The 21,197-nt window shown below is 40.2% G+C and overlaps 1 protein-coding gene across 3 annotated transcripts in view; it reads right to left on the reverse strand.

The window, feature by feature from the left end:
* Fmn1 (formin 1) overlaps positions 1–21,197 on the reverse strand; it is a 368,942-nt gene that overhangs the window by 266,770 nt on the left and 80,975 nt on the right. For 2 of the 3 annotated variants that reach the window (XM_085834577.1, XM_029474561.2), the window contains exon 3: positions 2,029–2,204. The exons of the other annotated variant lie outside the window; for it this stretch is intronic. In XM_085834577.1, coding sequence (XP_085690703.1) covers positions 2,029–2,204 — 176 coding nt within the window. The remainder of the gene's footprint in view (positions 1–2,028; positions 2,205–21,197) is intronic. 3 annotated transcript variants of the gene reach the window in all.

The raw sequence follows: 21,197 nt of genomic DNA on the forward strand, positions 1-21,197 counted from the left end.
TATTTCTGAGCCCCCACAAGTACCCTCTATATCTCAAATAATTTTCACGGACTGTGTATGATTTCTGTAATTGTAAAACATTAAGCAAAGACATAATTTCATTTACATAGAAAAAAAGAAAACCAGGATGGTATGGTTTATTGTACTTCAAAACAACAAACAAACAAACAACCCAAGACTACAATCATGCAAGGAAAATGAAGTAGCTTTTCAAAGTCCATCTGGGCACTGTTAGCCTCCAGGCAGGCTGCCTATGATTTGCTGTGTCCTGGGCAGCTTAAAATAATTTGCCAGTAGATGTCACTGTTGCACTTAAGTGAGTCCATCCAGGCTTTGACTTTGCAAGTAAGGAATCTCCCTCCCCCTCTCCCCCTCTCCTCCTCTCCCCCTCTCCCCCTCCCCCTCTCCCCCTCTCCTCCTCTCCCCGTCCCCTCCCTCCCCCTCTCTTCCTCCCATTTATGTGTGTGAGGTGTGTGTGAGAAAGAGTGTGTGCGTGTCCATGCATGGATGGTTGTAGGGGTGTAGGTGTGTGTGTGTGTAGGTGTGTGTGTGTGTGTTTTGGTTGCATGTACTTGTGGAGGCCAAAAGAACATTATATTCACTGGAGCTGGGGTTAGGTTGTTGTGAGCTGCCACATGGTTACTAGGAGCTGGACCCAGCAAGCACTCTCAACCACTGAGACAGCTCCCCAACCCTTCAAACCCCTTTTTATGAAAACCAATGTCAAATGTCTTTCTGAAATGACTACAGGAACTATTATTGTATGGCTATGAAAAAAAAACAGTTCTACTCAATGGTTACTGCCATCTAAAATTGGCAGATCTAATGCGCTCCTATGAAAATTTACAATGTTACCTAGATGACCGTAGGCCTAACTCACACACAATGAAAGGAAATAAAACTTGAGACCTGTGATTCATGTCAAATAGCCCAAAGAGTTGTTTGTGAGCTTTGAAACCTGGGGCTGAGAACATAGCAGAACAGACCAGGACATGCCCGGGCAGGCCCAGCACCTCCCTATCTCCCACCCTTCTGACCTAAGTTAAATGTTAACAGGCTGCTGATGTTTAAATGGACCAAACATGTGAAACCGTGCCAATTCCTCCCCCAGCCCCACTCCTTTTCTATAAAAACCCCTAGTTTCCAAGCCTCATGGTCGAATCCACTGTCTCCTGTGTGAGATACAGAGCTCCACCATTAAACTACCTCGTGTTGTTACATCAAGGTGTTGTGTTCTGTTCGTGATTTTTGGGTGCACGCCGAATCGGGAGTTGAGTGGGGGTTTTCCCCACTAGGTTCTTTCAACTGCATGTGTAGTTTCAGATCAGAATATAACAAAGCAGAGAACAAGAGATTGTGGATGGGCATCAAAATTAAAGCAAAATAGAAAAGGCCACAGGGAGCTGTGGGGAAAAGAGGGCAGTGAAAGATGGCATGGTTTGGTCAACACTTATCAGACCATCTAACACTGCAAGTGGCTAGCCCTGCCCAATGCTTTGTCCTGGAGCGTCAATGCTTCTGTGTCCGTGGATGTGTGAATGGATGAGAAAGGAGAAGCCTATGTTTTTAAATGGGTCATCCTGCATTTGGCAGGCTTCCCATCGACTTGTTGGACTGTTATTTGAGCAGCTGGAGAGAAAGAGACGTTTATAGGTGTGCAATGAAGACAGGTGACTTGGGTTTCACTGGAAAGCACGGGGCATATCTGTCAGCTAGCATATGTTATTCATAAATTTTTAGTACAATGATATTAAGTGACGAGCAGCAAATGGGTTTCTTCCCACTGGGAGGCTTAGGCATCACAGCTAATGAGAGAGAATTCTGCAACACGATAGACACAGTCACCTTCTTGCACACAGATTCTGCCTTGGTTTGCGGTAGTCCACTGATTTTTTTTTCCCAAACAGTGATCCACATACAAAATATAGCCTCAGCAACTTTACATATAAAATTTACATAACATCCATATTAAATGAGCCTCTGCAGACCACAAAGACTTACAGGATAAGCATAAAGATTTCCACTTACGTTGAGATCCAAGTACAATTCGCTTCTACTTGTCTTCTCTTTCTCTTCATGGAGCAGAAATGGACAGGGTGGTCCGGCTCTGTAACCCGGGACCCAAACCCCTCCATCCTTATTGGGAAGGTCTTTTGCCGTCTGCTCTTTGAAGTTGTCACAGGGAAAGCCTTCAGAGGCAATACCTAAGTGAACACAGGGAAGAGTGTCAAGGACACAGCAGGAAGATGAAATACAATGTTGTCAGCAAGTTTAGGGATTCTACAAGGCCCTCTCCACGTTCTGGCTTCGCTTTCTAGTATATACTTTTAGAGTTTGCTGTCCTTGAAAGGACTTTACCCATGAAGTCTTTGGAGGTCTTCAAGCATATACCCTCATCACTAAAATGTTGGTATCCTCACTCTTTTCTATGCTCTGAAGTCCCGTGTGCCAGCCCAGGCTGGGCAGCTTCTACTCACTCACCAGAGACTCAGAGGAGGGTTGGGGGAATAGGAGTATGGAGTTTTAGCTCTACCACTCAATGGTGTCACCCATGCCAAGGCACTAATGTATTTGCTCTTCTGGAACTGAAGTTGTGCCTTATTTCTAGGGACAGACTCATCGTGCACTGAACATATAGGTCCATGTCCATTTGATGATGAGGGAGCGCATGAATAATCCATTCGGGAATGACTTTTGTCATCTCCAGAATCATCAGCTAGCCTACTCTTACCTATTGTGTAAGGGTGACAATAGGGATATCTTCAAATTCTAACATAACCTAGAGTTGGGAAACACTGATGCTTCTTCCATTTTGGGGAGAGGGACTGAGGCACAGAGTTGCTAAGCAACAGTGTCAAATTCATAAAATCTACGAAGGAAAAAGCAATAGTTGGAAACCAGGCAGCTGAACACTAGAGGCTATGTTCTTAGAAACCATGTATATAGCCTCTGCCTGACATTCCTGAGATGGTAACATATATTCTGTGATAAGAAGGATGTCACGGTCAGAAAGACTATCCTTTGGTGTTTCTCAGTTAATGTCAGGTTATTGAAGAAGTTGAAATGCCCCTTAGTGAAAAAAAAAAAAAAAGCAAGTCCCCTAAACCTACAAATGGGAATTTCCCCAGACTTATTTGGTCATGGGCTCCATTTAAAAGGGCATGTGCTGAGCCAAATATGTTGTAAACTCTTAGCGCTCCACTGGAACGCAGTTTGGAAATATAGATTAGATCAATGCCAGACAAGCCTCCGAGGCACTCACATTCCTGGTCCTCTGAATTCCTGGTAAGCAACCTCAGCAAAACCTGAAGCAACCAGGTAGACACTCCAGACTTACGCTCAGTGTCTTTTGCAAGAGGGATTGCTGGCTATGTGATAGGGTGTTTATTATACATAATCCCTGTAAGAGAGGCGCTCTGGAAGTGATCCAAAGCCAGCTGATGGCCCTGCCATGCTGAAAACCAGACTCATTAGTAACTGGAGCTGAGACTCAGTGCACAAAGGGCTGGGAGGCAGCGTGCTTCTCTCTTATGAGAGTAGCACTTGAAGGGGCAGAGAAGTTGAGGACACTTAAGGTGTGAATTTCTGTTTGCTTGTTCAGTTCGGTCGGTTCATTGAGTTTTAATCACACTTCCAAGTGAAGGTGAGAGAGGTTGCCAAGCTTCAAAGCTGCAACTGTAATGTTTCAAAGGCTGTTCAAACACCACTTTCAGCCCCTGAGAAAAATGAGAGTCCAGGACCTCAGGAGTCTACTGTCATCTCTGCAAATGTAAGATGTCTGGAACTTGGGGACTTTTCTCCATAAGGACACAGTGCCTTAAGATGAGTCTCTGTCTACTTGAGGCCCCCCATATCTACTGTCTGCAGAAGATGCAGCCAGCTGTTCACCTGACCTTTGAATTAGGGAGTCATGTCCTGGGGAGTGCCCCTAACTCCTGTTCTCAAGGAGCAGCAGGTGAGAAATGGGGCAGGAAGCTAATGCTTAAAAGAACCCCAAAGCTCCTCCACAGACAACCCTGAAAGGAAATCATCACTGTGAAGACCCGAAGCTCATGAAGCTCTAGTGGAGGTGGGATGGCTCAGCCTTCCCCTAGAAACTTTCTGTCCCCTTCGTTAAGAAAGGAGGAGACAGACCCTCATAAAACTATGTAGGGCTCACTTCACGATGATGATGTCTCACTTCCTGAGTCTATGATTACCCACCAGACCCCTCACTTAGATCCCTACACTCTTTTCCTTTTGGCTATGGAGTAAATGCTGGCTTTGGATGAAGGTTAATGGACTAATGTAACTATAGAACACAAAATATAGATTACAAAATACATTGTACAGCACCCCAAGTAAGACGTTCATTTTATCAGAGGCATATTGTCTGGTGAGACTAGATTTATTATTACAGTATGAAGAGTGGTGTTCCCAGAAAAAACACACACGTACATATGTTCATGTGTCCACACATGCAAACACTCAAATACCTGCAGTGTCTAGCCAACACCACATTAATGAGGCGAGGCATAAAATCCAAGTCACTCTTCATACACAGTAAAAACAATAGAAAGTTTAAGCAGAAACAGTAAAAGATCATTTAATTCTGGAGTTGATTTTCATTTCAAAGGGCAAATTATTGATGCCTAGTATCTAACCAGACAATAGCCTATGAAGAAAACACGCAGAGAGACCATGACGCGTGGTAACTCCGACAAGGATCATTAGGACATGAAAGGACCAGAGGCAAGTACAGGTTACATGAGACTGTTATCTAAGAAGTTTGACAAACTAAGGACAAAGGACAAATTCAACTTTCCAAGAAAAATGAATAAATAAAAAATTTATAAAGTAATTTTAGAATACAAAATTTTAATAATATAAATACAAATGACTTGTAAGATAATATACATGACTATAGACTATATTTATTAAAATAGGGCATCTCTGTATTATTGTTTTCAGCCGAGTAAACAAAAAAGCAAAAAGTGATCTTGAAACAAATAAATCTGTCAGCACAGCCAACTGTCGTACAATTTCTAATTAACAGAGATTTTCAAGGTGTTAGATTTACATTTCTGAAACACCAAAAATCATCAACTTAATCAAATGTCTTTTTTCTTTAGTGTACATTATTAGTCTAATTTTATCAGGTTATTTATTAGTTGCTTTGTTTCTCAAAGGCACGTCAGCCCCTCTATTGATCACATATACACACAAAGGTTAATTTGACGGGCGATCATGGTTAATAGGACATACAGCACAGGTACACAGAGGGTAAGGTGGCTTACCTTTGAAAGTCTGTGCTTTCCCCAACCATTCAAATGATGAGCTGCACCTTGTTGATGCTAACCTACAACATCAGCCTGGGGGCTGCTGTCAGTAATCAAAACAGTGGGAGCAGACAGAAAGAAAAGGTAATTTGCCATTTACAATGGAGGCAGTATTCAAAATCCACCTTCCCCAGATGCAATCGGTCTCTCTGCCTGTGGCACACAGATTGCTATTTGATTTCTTTGCTCCCTCCTTGTGTGGCAGTGCGAGTTCTGAATCTTCCTCCTGTCTCTATGACTGCTATGAGAGCCAGTGTCTGGCTATGAAACCTGTTCTGGCTGAATGTGTGTGGGCAATGTGACAGCTCACAGCTCTGTACGTAATTATACACATCTATACCTATAGTTCTGGCAAACAGGCTCGTGGCTAGCTTCAGTCAGACTCAATGCTCTACAGTATCACACCTCAACTCCCAGTACCATCACTCCCACAGTGGTAAATGATAGCATGTAAATGAATTAGCAATGTGGATATAATTCTGAGGAAAAAAAATCTGTCACTCTATCCCACGAGAACAATGAGCAAGCACCACCAGATCATTACCACCATGAGATAGGACTGCGTCAGGAGGACGGGCTGTCTAAGTAGAAGGCGGCAGTTGGTCGACCAAGCAGCAGTATGGAGTGGGAAGCAGGTACAGCAGTTTGAGAAGCTACAGGGAAAGGATCAGAGCTACCAAATGAATAAAGTGTTTGGATATCTAAAATGCTATTTAACAAAATGAAACACTATTTAAAGCAGAAAGGGTTCTTGTATGTCTTTCCGTCCACCCATCCATTCTACAGATGAGGGAACTAACCCCGGGAAAATTTCAGTATTTCCAGCACACTTAGTGGCAAACCTTGGATGAAAATCCAGTTCCTAGAGAGAAGCCTCCTACAATACTTACCGAAGGACATTATTTATTACTAAACCACAGATGAGAATGTTGGGGGAACAGACAGAAGATGGTGGCGGTGGCTAAGACCATGGGCCTTTGACTGCTGAGCTCGACTCCTGGCTTCCTCTAACACTAACTGGCTAACCTTGAAGTATCAAACATCCTTACATCATCACTGCCTCACCAGGAAGAGTCAGATAATAAGGATAAGCCTGGTAATGAATTGGAATCCAAATTATTTTCTCCAAGGAAACTTCCTAGGCTGTGGGTGTGTGAACTGCATGAAAGATGTAAGTAAACCGTGGCTTAAGAATAATTAAATGCAATGGAAATAAATTAAATCTCACGTCTGTGAATGAAGGACAACTTTTTAATCAAAGAAGATAAAAAGAATAATTGAGCTCATAAGAATTTACTAAAGCATTCCAGTAAAGTAGATGCCAAGTCTTTTGAGCACCCAGAGTAGAAATCACATCATCTGATGTAATAGCTTCAGGTAAGTGTTTGATCAGCTCTGAAAAGAATAGATCCTCAGGGCTCTGCGTGGAGACACTAAAACCTTTCTTCACTGAAGATCAAATTCATGATCATAGAGCCCAGTAAGCCTATTTATTTATAGAAATGGCTTCCAAAGAAATATTATTTATAGAATTACATCAATATACACTAATGAGAATTAATTAACTCTCTCATATGTCCCTTTCTTGGGAGGAATATGGACTTGCAAATAAAGAGACTCTTTTGTGAATATGGTTGTGATGAACATTTTAACAAGAGACACATATTTAAAGTAGTACAAATTATGCTAAGAATGGGTAAGGACTGGGTTTGGGAGGTACATCTAGGTGAGATCTAGTGTCAAATGACTGAAAAATGTTTACCAAGTTCTGAGTCCTGAGACATTAGGTCCTCTGTATAGTCTCAGATAGTAAATGCTTAAGAAAACAGATGTTAGTACTTCAAATGCCTAAGTTATCAAAAAACTAGATATGTTGGTTGATAAGGAATGCTTACTAAACATTTTGAAGCAAAGTCAAGAATACAGAAAGCATACACTTTTAATCACTAAAAGTAAAACTGTTAACATTTTTTTCTTGTAATAGTATTCCAATTATTCTGTAGATAACTGCCCAGTAGGAAAGGCTGGGTTAAAAAGATATGTAATGATTTAAAGAGAGATGATAAGAGAAAAACTGTAAACTGATAAGAATTGGTTAATAAAACATACATATGAATGAATTTTTAAAGATTTGTTTATTTTATATATGTGAGTATACTGTCGTTGTCTTCAGACACACCAGAAGAAAGTATTGGATCCCATTAAAGAGGATTGTGAGCCACCATGTATGTGGTTGCTGGGAAATGATTTTGAGATTCACAGAACTGAGAATATAAATAGCAAGATAAAAAGGGGGGAAATAAGTCCCTTTTTATTACTATCAATGATAAGCATTTAGGGGATGAGAATAAGACTCTAGGCATGATGTAAAAGAAAGTATGACAGTATGTTCCATTATTTCATTTCTGTAACCAAAAGAATAAAAAAGACTGGTCCTTTGTGTCTGAAACAGATTTTTTTTCTAATAAAAAATTCTGATAGCAATAGCTATAGAAGTATGTTGACATTAACCTTATTGGCATGCCAGCTGTTCTCCAGTTACCTGTGCTAGTTTTATTGGCAGGATTGGGGTTTAAGGCATGCCAAGCTGCCTGCTAATAACCTTGTTCTTCTAGTCAAAGAAGCATGGCCTATTGCCTTAAGTGCCCAATGTTCCAAATTCCTCAGGAGAACTGTCTGTCAGAAGTGCCTGTGTCAAAAACAGAAACAAACAAACAAAAAAACAAACAAAAACCCAAAAATCAAAACAAAACAAACAAAAAAGCCAGGCAGTGGTGGTGCCTGCCTTTAATCCCAGAATTTGGAGGCAGAGCCAGGTGGAGTTCGAGGCCAGCCAGGTCTACAAAGTGAGTTCCAGGACAGCCAGGGCTACACAGAGAAACCCTGTCTCAAAAAAACCAAAAAACAAAACCAACCAACCAACCAAACAAACAAAAAGAAGTCTTTGTGAAACATCTAGATTCTCAAATCACTGTCTTGGACACTAGCATTTTCCAATATCCCTTCACCTTGTGCTAGCAACCTTCACTAAGTCTCCCGACAAACTGATTGTTCTAAGGCTGAGTAATGTTTGACATGAGGAATTTATTCTGTGTACACACACACACACACACACACACTACATGTGGCTGGGGATCTTCTCAATTACCCTGTAAGCTAAGCGCAAAGTCTCCTGATTTTAAAGCTGGAAAAGTGGTGATGGAGGAAGTTAGCCTTGCTCTGGACAAAACAAGAAGTGAGTAGAACAGAATTCAGAGCCCACTGTCCATCATTAACCTCCTGCCATACACAATAAAACAGACTACAGGCAACAATTAGCTTTTGATGACCAATGGCAAGCAGCAATCTAATCCCTGGGAGAGTAGAAGTGTGTGAGGTGAGCCACACAACTGTCCATGATTTCTGCCAAATGCTGATTTCTGGATTGCAAAGAAAAAATGAAATGAGCCCTGGTGACTTATCTGACATTTTAAGCATTCTAGCATGAATATAATTAGGAGCATTGGGATTGGACAGAAAATATTCAAAGAGATACTAGCTTTAATGTTTCAAGTTTGAAGAAGGTTAGAAACCCATGGACTAAAATGGCTCAACTAACCACAAGCAAGACAAACGCAACAAACCAGCAATAAACAAATTTGCTGAAAACCACTGATAAAAGGACTAGTATTGAATCAGGTAGGGGAAGCTGGACACTAGCACAATCTTCCAATCAGAACTAAGAAGGGAGAAGATGGTGAGTGCTGGCAGTCAAAAGGAATGGGAAAGAATGACATAAGGCGACTCACTTTATTGCAAAGTTATAACAATCCTAAATTTATACTACTGATACCTAATAAAAGGTACCAGTACGTGAAACAAAACTACCAGAGATGGATGGAGAAATATACAAACTCAAAATTATATGGAGAGACGTCCATATTACTCTCTTATTAATTGCCATAAAAGACTGATAGAAAATCAGTGGAGAAGTCATGAATGGTGGCTTATGCCTGGAACTCTACCACTCAGGAAGCTGAAGCAGGAAGATTTCCATGAGTTCAAGGTTAACTAAGTCCAGGACAGCCTGGGCTACATAGCAAGACCCTATCTCAAAAATAAGACTGCAAAATCAATGGATACAAAGACTTACCAGATTTTATCTAATAGTTACAAGATATCCCTCCCAATAATTGGAAAATATGTATTCTTTTCAGACATATGTAGAATGTATAACCAACTATTTGAAAATTAAAGAACATACTTAACCTCAAGTGTTAAAATCACAAGAAAAAGTAGAGGAAATTGGGGTCACAATTAAAGTGGAATTCATAGGAAATATATAGACCTGCTCAATACTGAATGATACTCCCTAATTCTCCTTAATGTTCTTTTGGCTAGGGGAATGTTGCACACGGTGAATACATCGTTAACCTAGAAAAGATCATATGCTTTCTATGAACACTGCTATTGAATTCCCCTGCTTTGCTCCCAGGAACCTTTCAGTCTCTATGGTTAGGCATATGTTGGACACTGATCTTGAAGAAACAGAACCAGCTCAAGAGAAAGAGCTCTGAATGTATTAGCGGTTCCTAGGAAGACAGTCCTTCCAGCTTACTCTACAATGAAGTCCCAAGCCAGAATCTTTACCGACATTATCTGTCCAAGTTAGCTTTTCAGTTCCAGTGGCTGCCAGTTAGCTGAGAACTTCTAACACCACAGGCAAGAGACTAGAGAATAAAAGGAGAAACAGGCTGAGTAATTCCATGCTTACTGCACCACCAAGATCTCGGAGGCTGCTGTTTTCCACGGTCATACCTCCTACTGGTTGCTGCTTTTCTATTCTGCAGTTCTTGTCAGCTTTCTAACAATGGAAATTTGTTTCCCTTTCAAGCCTAGAGGCCACCCACTCATGTTAGTTCCTGGAAACCCATAAACCTGGCCCTGTTTTTTAACTAGGTCGTTCAGTTCATACGTAACCTCTAAAAACTACCTTCAAGTTTGGACTTACTAAGTCTACTCTTTAACTTTCCATCAGGAACTCTGACAAATAATGGCGTTGGCAATGATATCTCTTTCCTGCCTTCTAACATGTTCATATTTACTAATGCACATAGGCCCTTGCTGTCTGCTACCCACGGTACTCATTTAGAATAATAGCGATAATGTGATTGGTCCATCCATTCTCCAGTGAGCTATCAAAGTGATCAACCCCTTCTCACCTTCTGTTCTGACAGAGAACGGGAAACTGACATAGCCCCAAATAAGGGAGGGATGTAGTTAAGTATACTACTTTCTTTCTCAGGTGAAGACGATTCAATTGGTACAAATGAGAAGCATTTTAAATCAATAAAGGCACAGGACCAGAGACCTCCTCAGACATATTTGGCAGCAATATCACATCTGAATAACAGCTACAATTGGCATCCTTGTGTAACTGAGCTTACAAAAGGCTAGCTGTTCTCCCAAAGTTACCTAGAGTCCTAACTAACCCTAAAGGAATTCCAGTGGCAAAGTGCTAAGAATGAATCACCATCTCTGCACTGTTCCAATCTTTGATGCTGGCACAAATCTCTTTGGGTCCTTTATGGCTTAGTGTATGTCTTCAAGCAACAAGGGAAATAATATGATGCTTTCTTTCCCAGAACACATAAGTATAAGGAGTTCACACTCATGTTCAAAGGAATGGTCCAGGAGGCATACTCTCAAATTCATTTTACTTGCTTTTAGGTATTTTTGTTGTTTCTGACCCTCTCCTTTAATGTATAATATGATCCAGAAAACCAAACCAAACCAACCAAACATGGACAACAAAGCATTGAAGCAACAAGAGGAGTTTCATGTTAGGAGGGCATTGGAGGACTCGGGGTCTTGTCAACATGTTTTGTTCAGCTAAAGTACCACAGATTCTTTTCATTACACCTTGGATCCATTTGCTCAAACATGAAGTTAGTCCTAATCATGTTTAATTAATTAGCTTGCTTTTAGCATCACACCAATATTTGAGTCCCCTCAAGGGGACTGTTGCAATCATCAGTGTGATTTTGCTGTGTCTTTAGACCATTATTGCACCAGAAAACACAGCTCCGATTTAAATTGCATGTCAGCAGAAAAAAATCAATGTACTAAAAGAAAATTGATTCCATAAGCCAAAATCTTTATGAAAGCAACCGATCCATAAAGTGAGTTAAAACTATACTAAGAACAGAACTGAATTCTCTTTCTTGGCCAAACAAAAAGGACTTATCAATGTATTCAAATTCATGATAAACATTCACTGGGAAAAATTACAGTAAATAGGAAAATAGGGATCTTACAGCCTAAGGTTGATGAGAAATCATAAATCAGTACAAGATTGTCAGCAATGCTTCAGTGTATTGAAAGGGTTCGGCTGATGGGTGTTGTAGCGACAAATGTATCAGGAGTTCGGCTTTTACTGTGGGCTTACATGTTACACAATCAAAGGAGAATTATATAGGCCAGTGGTGAGTCTGCTAATAAACATAAGTTCCAAATAATTAATGCTCTCTTCCCTTATTTGAAATGAAAATGTACAGATGAAGGGCAGGAATGTACCCGATTCCTGGGGAAAGCCGCGGGCTTGCTCACATCCAGGGATGGGAGTGGGGTGGGTGAATGACTTTTCAAGGGACTCAGCTTTGCTCAAGCCACTGAGAAACCAACTGGCAAAGGAAATGAGAACACATTGCTAGGGCAACAGGCAACAAAAGTCTATTCCTGCAGCAATGTCTTCCAGCTAATTTAATCCTAAAATAGTTCTGTAATTTGCCACAGAATCCAGAACAGCATGAATTACTGAAAAGGATAAAACAGTAAAGGAACGATTGGATAATTTCATGTAAATTACTAAAGGTGTTACTTTGCTGAAGAGATTTGACACTATTTTCTTTGCAAAAAAAAAAATTGTTAGATTGTGCCTATTTTTAAAACAGTGCAAATTTGAGTCTTAATATTTGTACCCTTAAAAGAAAAATCAATGAGGAAGTTGGGGAGGTAGCTCAGTGTGTAAAAGGCCTGCTATATAAGTATGAGGACCCAAGTTCCAACCCCCAGTGCCCACATAAAGAGTTGGATACAGCATAGTGTGCATCTGTGGCTGCAGTGCTGGATGGGTGGGGCAGATGCAGTCAGATCCCTGCAGCTCACTGTAGCTTGGCCTAATGGATGAACTCCAAGTTCAATAAGAGATTCTATCTCAAACAATAAGGTGGAAAGTGATCAAGCATGTAACCCATACATGCCGATATATCTTTTCCTACATGGCTATAGGAGATCATAAATGGAAGGGTTAGCAACAACCACTGCATCCTTGTATGGCTCTAGGAACTTGACCTGATAAAAGGGCCATTGAGGGAATAAAGAAAGAATGGACAAATGGACACACTTATATAAACATGGGTTTCAGGTGGACTGAGGTCTCTGATGGAGAAATCACAGCACCCTAGTGTGGTTCTGCATTTCACTTTGCCACTGGTGTATGTGAAAGCCACTTGGGGAGAAAAAACACAGAGCCACTAGGCTATGTTAGTTCCTCACCACCATCAGGGTGCCTGGATCCTGGGACACGCCACTGACACACCACTCAGGGGAGGCAGAACACAGGCTAAGATGAGGGGCACCAACCCATGTCTTTCCAGGTGAGAAATGGTTCAGGCTGAGGCTGTGGTTCCCAATCTCCTGGACACCCAGACACCACTGGGAATGGGGAGGAGTTAAGAACAGGGCCCATGGGCCTAAGAAGAGCCCTGGGATGGGAGAATCTGGCTCAGCTCACTGTAAGTGTCAGGACTTAGGCTGTGCAGCTCTGTAATGAAGGCTTCCCCTGACAACGGTTCTTGATGAGAGAGACAGTCCTTGTTTGTCCCAACTGTTTATTCACAGTGAAAAGGGTGCATACAATTTACTCAGGGTGGGCCGGAGATTAAATGTCTTTTGCAGGAGGGAAATTCCAAGAAGGGAAGCTATTGGTTAAACCCTCTGGGCAGCCCATCTAGATACCTCATTAGCATGGACAATTCTGGGCTCTATGCTACATGACCAGTTGGTATGATCCTCTTAGTGAGGTGTTACGTGCTCCAGGACAGGTATCTCGTCCAGAGCACATTCAAATGTCTACTGTTCTCAATTATGAGAATTGCTGGGTTTCCTTAATCTGTTGGACTTTACCAGTTTTTCGGCCTGGTGACACAGTTGAACTTGTCCCACACCTTAGAAACTCAATGTGCTTTTTATATACTGTTGAACAGAGAGGCAGGCTTTATTACATACAGAAGAATAGGGAGATAAGATTAGCACAGGTAAACAAGGAGGCAGCGTTTATGGTATCACCTGGCTCAGTAGGCAAGTTTAGCTAATCTCTGTAGGGGAAATCTCTGTAGGGGACCAGTCTTCAGGCTATAAATATTCTTAAGGAGAAAGCTATGGTAGACATTTTCTGCACATACTACCAACATTCATACTTGAGCCAGGAAAGAAGCTTTGTCATTTGCCTGAGCCTAGCCCAGAGAAGGCTTTGGCCTTTTCCCATGAGTTTGAGATTTGGTCCTGGCATGGCCATGTCCATACTACAACACACATTCACCCAAGCCTGCAACACTCAGGACTTCCTCTATCCAACCATGGGCAAGTCCAACAGTCTCACATGATTCTAGGCCCTAAGTTCTGAAGGCTCTGGGCAGTCCTCTGCTTAATAGTATATTCCCACTGATCAGGGGAGCAAGAGTCAGCCTCAGATTTTCTAGGGTTCATTACTACTACCTGACAGAAAAGAAGAGGTAGAATCAAGTAGGCTGTAATGATCAGCCAGCTGCCATGGGATTGATGGGGATTTGGTGGGACATGAACAGAGTCTGAAGAAGTTAGCAGCAGACTATTGTGTTTTCTGAGCTGGACTGTCAGTGGTCCAGACTTCAGTACTAAATGGTGGTTGCCACCCAAAGAAATCCAGATCAACCTAAATGCTCTTGCTAAATGCAAGAGCAATGACTGAGGAAAGATCTAGTGTACCAAAAAGAACCCTGTAATTACTAGAAGGCATCACGACTATATCTATATATTCTCACATGCTATTGCTATAGCTACAGATAAATATTACTTTTTGTTTTTTATTTCATGAATGCTAGTTTCTGTTCTTTCCCCCCTTTCACTCTAGGAGGAGAGGCAGGCTGAAATTAGGAATGTATTCATAAGTTGCAAAGTAAGATGATGGATCTCATATGAGTGCCATTCAAAAGACTGGAGTCAGCTGCTCACAGCATATAAAGGCAAGCTCTAGTGGCCACCCACAGCTAGAATTTTCAGGGGACATGGGCCAGAGAACCCCTGCTAATGCCAACGAACTTTTTTCTCCATCAAATTGTATCCATGAAACTGAAAGAAGCAATCACTAGTCTGGGTTTTGTAAATAGAAAATACTTACATCCTTTTTTCTAGCTATGTCCTAGAAGATTCCTGGCTCAGGGCTCAGCTGTTCAATTCTTCCCTGCTTCATAACTATAGTAGTCAATAAATAAATTTCTGTTTTAATTAAGACAACTCATCAGTGATTCACAAACTTAAAGAGGCTGCATAATGGCAATATGGTCTTGATTATCCACACTGTTTCAAGACCCTGCGTGTATCTCCAACAGGCAGTCCTAAACTCTAAACACTACACAAGATTTCAGCTTAGGCATTACTTCAGTGGCTTAAAAAATCTTTATTTAATATCTACAGGAGTCTATAAAACAGAAACCAAAAAGTACATTGTTGACTTTGCCATTTGACGTACGTATTTCTTTGGGTCATTCAGGTAACCGTCATAAGATCTTTCCAGAAGAATGGCTCTTTTACTGATGTCTTCCTTAAACATTTTCCCTCTATTGTATCCATAGCATTTATTGCCTGTTTCATTGAAGACCCTCAGTTTAGCTATAACAATGTAGGATATCACATCTATTTCTTCTATGTAGACAGCATTGGGGGGTCCCATTTTTAAGACAAAAAAGAAAAATAAAGAAAAGAGAAACATGCTCATACAGTCCAAATAGCCAGATAGTTTGTTCTTTTCAGTTAACTCTTGAAGCCAAGAATTGTGTTAGAGATGTAATAAGAAGAGAAGACAGGGCTCAGGTTGGGTGCCACATTGCTGAGAAGGAATAGTTAGAATACAATATTGGCAAGATCTCAGACTACTTTCACGGAAGGGCTTTGCAGTTTATTAGTAATGCCTTTTTTGGCTCAGGAGAAAAGTATGATAGAATGTGATCCTCTTTTGGGCATCCTTCGACTAATCTCTATGCCTCTGGTTTTTGCCTGCTAACTTATTGGCAGGTCTTTATCAAAGGCATCCTGTCAGCTTAACAAGCAATCAGAAGATATATGAAGCTCAGCTTGTTACTACAGCAAATGTTTGCAAGAGGAGGAAAAAAAAAACATGCAAACATAAAAGACACAGTGAATTAGTAGGTGGGAATCTTTTACTCATCTCTCACTCCTATTAGTGGAGAAAGGCAATGACAGCATATGAAAATGTGAAATAAACCCAAATAGGATTGGTGATCTTGCTTTCCTTACAATTAAGAAAAGAAGGTTACATTCTGAGATTGTAGGAATATAATATGGGGAATGATGGAAGAGTCTCTACCATTGGAAGCTATTGCCTTTATAATGTAATGTTCTATGTTACTGAGTAATGAAGCAAGGCTAGGCATAGAGACGATAACGATGGGGATAAGAAAGCAGGAAAAGGGACAGGATTATAAAAGTCACCAGAGACTAAGAAGTACCCAGCCGGCCAGGTTCCTCTCCCACTCAGGAAAGGTCAACTGATAGCTCCAAAGACCTGTAACTGAATCCTCTTCCTCTTTTGATGTTCTCACCAAGAGGGGTTTAACTGCCTTTCCCTTGATTTATTAGATGCTCACTTCAAAGCGCCCCTAAAAGCACAATATTTGCCTAAACAACTCCCATGTCTGAGTAAATCTAGACAAAACCCCCTAGTCTATTCATCCTAAATTTCACACATTACTGCCTTTGGCCCTGTCAGTGACCTCAGCCTACAGTATTGATTGCTGCTTGCCTCCCAATATGAATTCCTCTGACGATCAATCAGTTGGCAGGACAGTCATCTAAGGATTCACCAAAACCCAAGAGGAAACCTCTCAATTTAGAAGACGTGCTGTGACTTTTCTGTTTACAGAGCATTTCCAAGCAAAACAGGAGTGGCCCACACTGGATCTCTGACTTGGGATTCTGAAATGAAGATGGATATACTATTTAGAAACAAGTTAACTCAAAATAATCTATGAAATTAAAAAAGATATCTTTGTTCTAACATGCATGTAAGATCTGAGGTACATCTGTGGAGGGAGAGCACAGCCACCTGTGATGTCTGTTTTGTCAACACAGAAGACTAATAAGGAAAGTTAACTTTATCAGTAAGCATGGAGACTGTTCAACACACTAGTAATGAAAGATACACAAGATAACAGAAGGGAAAAAAACAGAACTAATAAATTTGGAAAAGCTAAATAAAGTACAGCATACAAAACTAGTAACACAGTAGCAACATAGGTACTCAGCTCTAAGCAGGAAGCAACCCACCATGTTTAGGCCAGCCCCAGACACTTACAGCACCGGATGCTGAAAGGTCTCAGCAACCCACCATGTTTAGGCCAGCCCCAGACACTTACAGCACCGGATGCTGAAAGGTCTCATTGGTTTTTTTAAAAATAGATCAACTCATGTGTAATTTTGTTGTGGGAGCATACTGAATAGAAACAGGAAGGAACAGCTAGACATGGTGGACTATGTCTTTAATCCCAGCACTCTTGAGGCAGAGGCAAGTGGGTCTCTAAGAGATTGAGGCCAGTCTGGTCTATATAGTGGGGCCATGTCGGGGCGGGGGGAGCAGGGAGGGGAGAAGAAGGAGAAGGGGATATGAGGGGAAGGGGAAGGGGAAGGGGATATGAGGGGAAGGGGAAGGGGAAGGGGAAGGGGATGAAAGCAATCTGAAGGAAATACTGGGAAACAGACCAGTGTCATACTTATGACTGCGATATTTCACCAGAAAGGAATTTCTAAGAGGTAAACAATCTATATAAAAAAAAAGTTTATCACACCATTAAACACCTGAGGCTGGAGAGATCGCTCAGCAAGTAAAGACATTTGTCTGGCAATACTGTTGACCCAAGTTCGATTCCCATGACCTATCCAAAGGCAGAAAGCGAATCAGCTCCACAAAGCTGTCACTGATGGCCACAGACATTCCATGGCTCTTCAATACCCACCACACTAAAATGTATATGAAACAAACAAGCAAACCTCTGGCAACATTAAATAAGCCAAATAAAGGAATGTCTTTTATTTTACAGTTTATAACATTAAAACAATGCTTATGAAAGATTTGAAAATATGAGATTTTCAAGAAATGTGTTGAACTTTAAAGCCATACAACAAGTACAGAGATTTTTAAAAGTATTGTGAAAACATTAAACTGAAATTTAAATTTCAAAAGTTATATTTCTAAGGGTGGTGATGATGGAAAGATTTTTTCTATTGCTGTGATTTCTATGGTTATTTAATGATGGCTATATAATGCTTTAACAAAAAACCCATAAATTCTCATTTAGTGAAACAAAAAGAGCACTTTTGGAGAAATATACTCGAAATAGCTTCACGAGAACATAGCTCACTCTGGAGGGTTTTTCTCTCCCTATGTTCAAGATGGATTTCTACATGCCCAAGTCAGTAAAGTGCCACGATAACACACTGACAACTGTTTTGTTTGAAAGTTGAAAATCTAAATTAAAATGCTTCTACTCCATTATCCTCAGCTCTTGCTGTTACAATCAAGATATGCTCAACTTGTTAGTATTTGAATCCATTAAAAATTTCCAAAATTAGCCAGTCATGCTGGCATACACCTTTGATCCAGCACTCGAGAGGGAGAGGTAGATGGAGTTCTGTGAATTTGAGACCAGCCTGGTCTACACAGAGGTCCAGGACAGCCAGGACTATATATAGAAAGAGAGACCCTGTCTTATAACAAATGAACACTCTAATATTCAAATAATTTTAATGACTTGACATGCAGTATAATGTCATTAACTTTGGTGAACATGTATAATATGAGTCCTTTATATTTTTGGAAATTGTCTTTGGATTGCACTTAAGATAGTAATTATTCAGAGTAAATGAATTAACTTATCTAGGTGCTATATAATTATAAACTGTAATTCAAATGTTTGTTTTAGATTTTTCTATAGTGTTTCTGACCTTGTATTTATTTCTGGTGGCACATTTAGCTCACAGTGTATGAGCTAACTAATATTGGTTCTTTTCTACTTGTTTTCTACATATCATCTATTAATTATATTTACTTTAAAAATGTATGACATAAAATTATATATATATCATAAAAAAACCTCAGTAGAGATATACTACTACATAATCAGTGGAATGGCTAACATCAAAGTCAGAGAGCCACAAGTGTTGTCATGTATGTGAAGAAATATAAACACTTATCTAAACAGTGTAAATGGGAATATGAATACATGCAACATCTCTGGAAACGAATACAGCATTTCCTTAAAGGGGTAAGTATGGAATTGCAGTATGGACTAGGAATTGATTCTACAACTACATTGAGGGAAAAGGAAAGGGTGTGCCCACACTGAGACCTTGCATGCAAGTGCTCATAGAAGCATTCATTCTCCTAACAGCTAAAAGAGGAAAACAAATCAAGTGCCTACCTTCTTATGAATAGATGAGCAAAACCTGACATATTCATAAAACAGATTATTATTTGTCTATAGAGATAGTGCATTTGAAGAGGTTATTCTGAGTAAAAGATGACTATCACAAAATACCACATATATAATGCATATGTATTATATTTATTTGAAATGTTCAAAAAGTAGATTAATGGTTATCTAGAACTGGGGGGGATTGCGTATTATAGTAAATGATTGAGAATAAATATAGTTTGGGGGGGTAGTAAAATATTCTAAAATTAATTGGGATGATGATTACCTTATTGCGAATATAGTAGGACAACTGAATTGTTATTAACTGGGATGATTTATGAGATGTGTGTCTTCATAAAGCTGTCTAAAATAAAGACTGTCAGTTACCATCTTATGTCAGTTGCTTGTATTGCACATTATGATAGTTTTCCTGAAAAAAAAAACCTAGCAGTGACAAAGTGTTTATACTTTTATGATCTATTTTTATAGATTTATATAATTTACTGGAGGCAAAGCTATGGACATAATAATGTTAACCATGATCATTTTTATTAGCTTCAAGCTGAAACAACTTTAAGGGCTCATGTATTATAATGAACTCTAACTACTGTAGTTTATCTACATGGTAAAATATCATAACTAAAAGCCATGATTTATAAAAACATATGGAAACATTAAAAGTTTAAAAATAATGTTGGGAAGTAGTATTTAAAATATAAAATGGAAACGCCTACGTCATGCAAAATACCTGTCTCCCTGAGATGAATTGAAGTGGTTGGATTATAGATTTTTGTTTGCCTTTTTCTTTCTTTTGTACAGCACTTTTTTTTTGTAACCCTCTCAATTAATAAAGGTATTGATATTGTTATCACTTCATCAAACCAGAAGTGAGCACAACAGTCCAACAAATTTAAAAGGCTCCCTAGATATATCTAATAAAAGAGCATTAGGCACATATGGACAAATGGCAGAGAACAGTGGTATTAGAGGTATCAGGGTCTGCAACAACTCAGCTCATCATTTGACAGGAACACATCCTACTTGGACATGCAGTGGTCTGTTTGGTTTTGTTTTATTTCATCAAATACAAGTAGCAGGGACTGAGGCTCAACCAACGGGAGCTTAAGATAGTACCATGTTCCCCCAAGAGCTCATGTGAATCTACAGGGAGATGGAGACATGGGGAATGTTGTTTGTTAAGAAGTGAGGATCTGAGGAGATGGAGGCATTCATAGCAGGCCATCAGAATCTTGAGTCTAGCAGCCACTGTGTTGATACTGAGCAAAAGCTGTAGCCATCAGCTTCCAAATGCCCTCTGCAGTTCCATGCATTGAGAGGAGGAAAGGCTAGGGAGAGAATAGAGAACCTTTGCTAGTGAGTCCATATTCTCTGTTTTCTTCAGTGTCTGCATTGGTTGGTTGCATTTGGATGCTTCAGGCCCAAAGCTTGACCTGTGTACTGTATGAACATCTGTTAAGAGAGTGTTGGCTTTCTGAGTTGAGCTGCTTTGCATGAGTTCAATCTCCTTCAGTATAGGACCTAAACAACGCATCTAACTTGTTGTTTTATGATAAGCCTCCTATTGCTTCAGTTGATGATGCTGACTGTGAAGTTTGAAGAGCATTTCAATCTGCCCTTTATTCATAATTTTTACTTATTTAATTTTAGAGGTACAATATTTTGCCTGAGTGTATGTCTGTACACCACTTGCGAACTTGTAGCTCAGAATCCAGAAGAAGGCATCGGATCCTCTGGAACAGGAGTTACAGACAATTGCTAGCTGCCATACAGGCTGTGGGAACTGGACCTGGGTCCTCTGGAAGAGGAGTCAGTGCACTTATCCACAGAGCCATGTCGCCAGTCCCTTCTTAACTATTACTGAGATCAAATTTGCCTTTAGTGAGTATATGGATGAGCAGAAGGAAAACTGGCCCAGTGTTCAGGGATGACTAGCAGAGATTCACTGGACTCCCCCCACCACCCCGTGTTTCTTTTTATAAACAATTGACGCTCTGTTTGCTGTATGCACCATCACTATGAACACACCAAATGGTACACACTATTATGAAACTGCCCTTTTATAGCGACAGTTTGTTCTTCCATAAACTATAACCTTATTCTTCCACCCTTATTCAATTGTGAGGCTTGCCCA

This window comes from Mus caroli, unplaced genomic scaffold (assembly GCF_978045245.1).
Source record: "Mus caroli unplaced genomic scaffold, Mus_caroli_1 scaffold_2, whole genome shotgun sequence".
Lineage (NCBI taxonomy): Eukaryota > Metazoa > Chordata > Mammalia > Rodentia > Muridae > Mus > Mus caroli.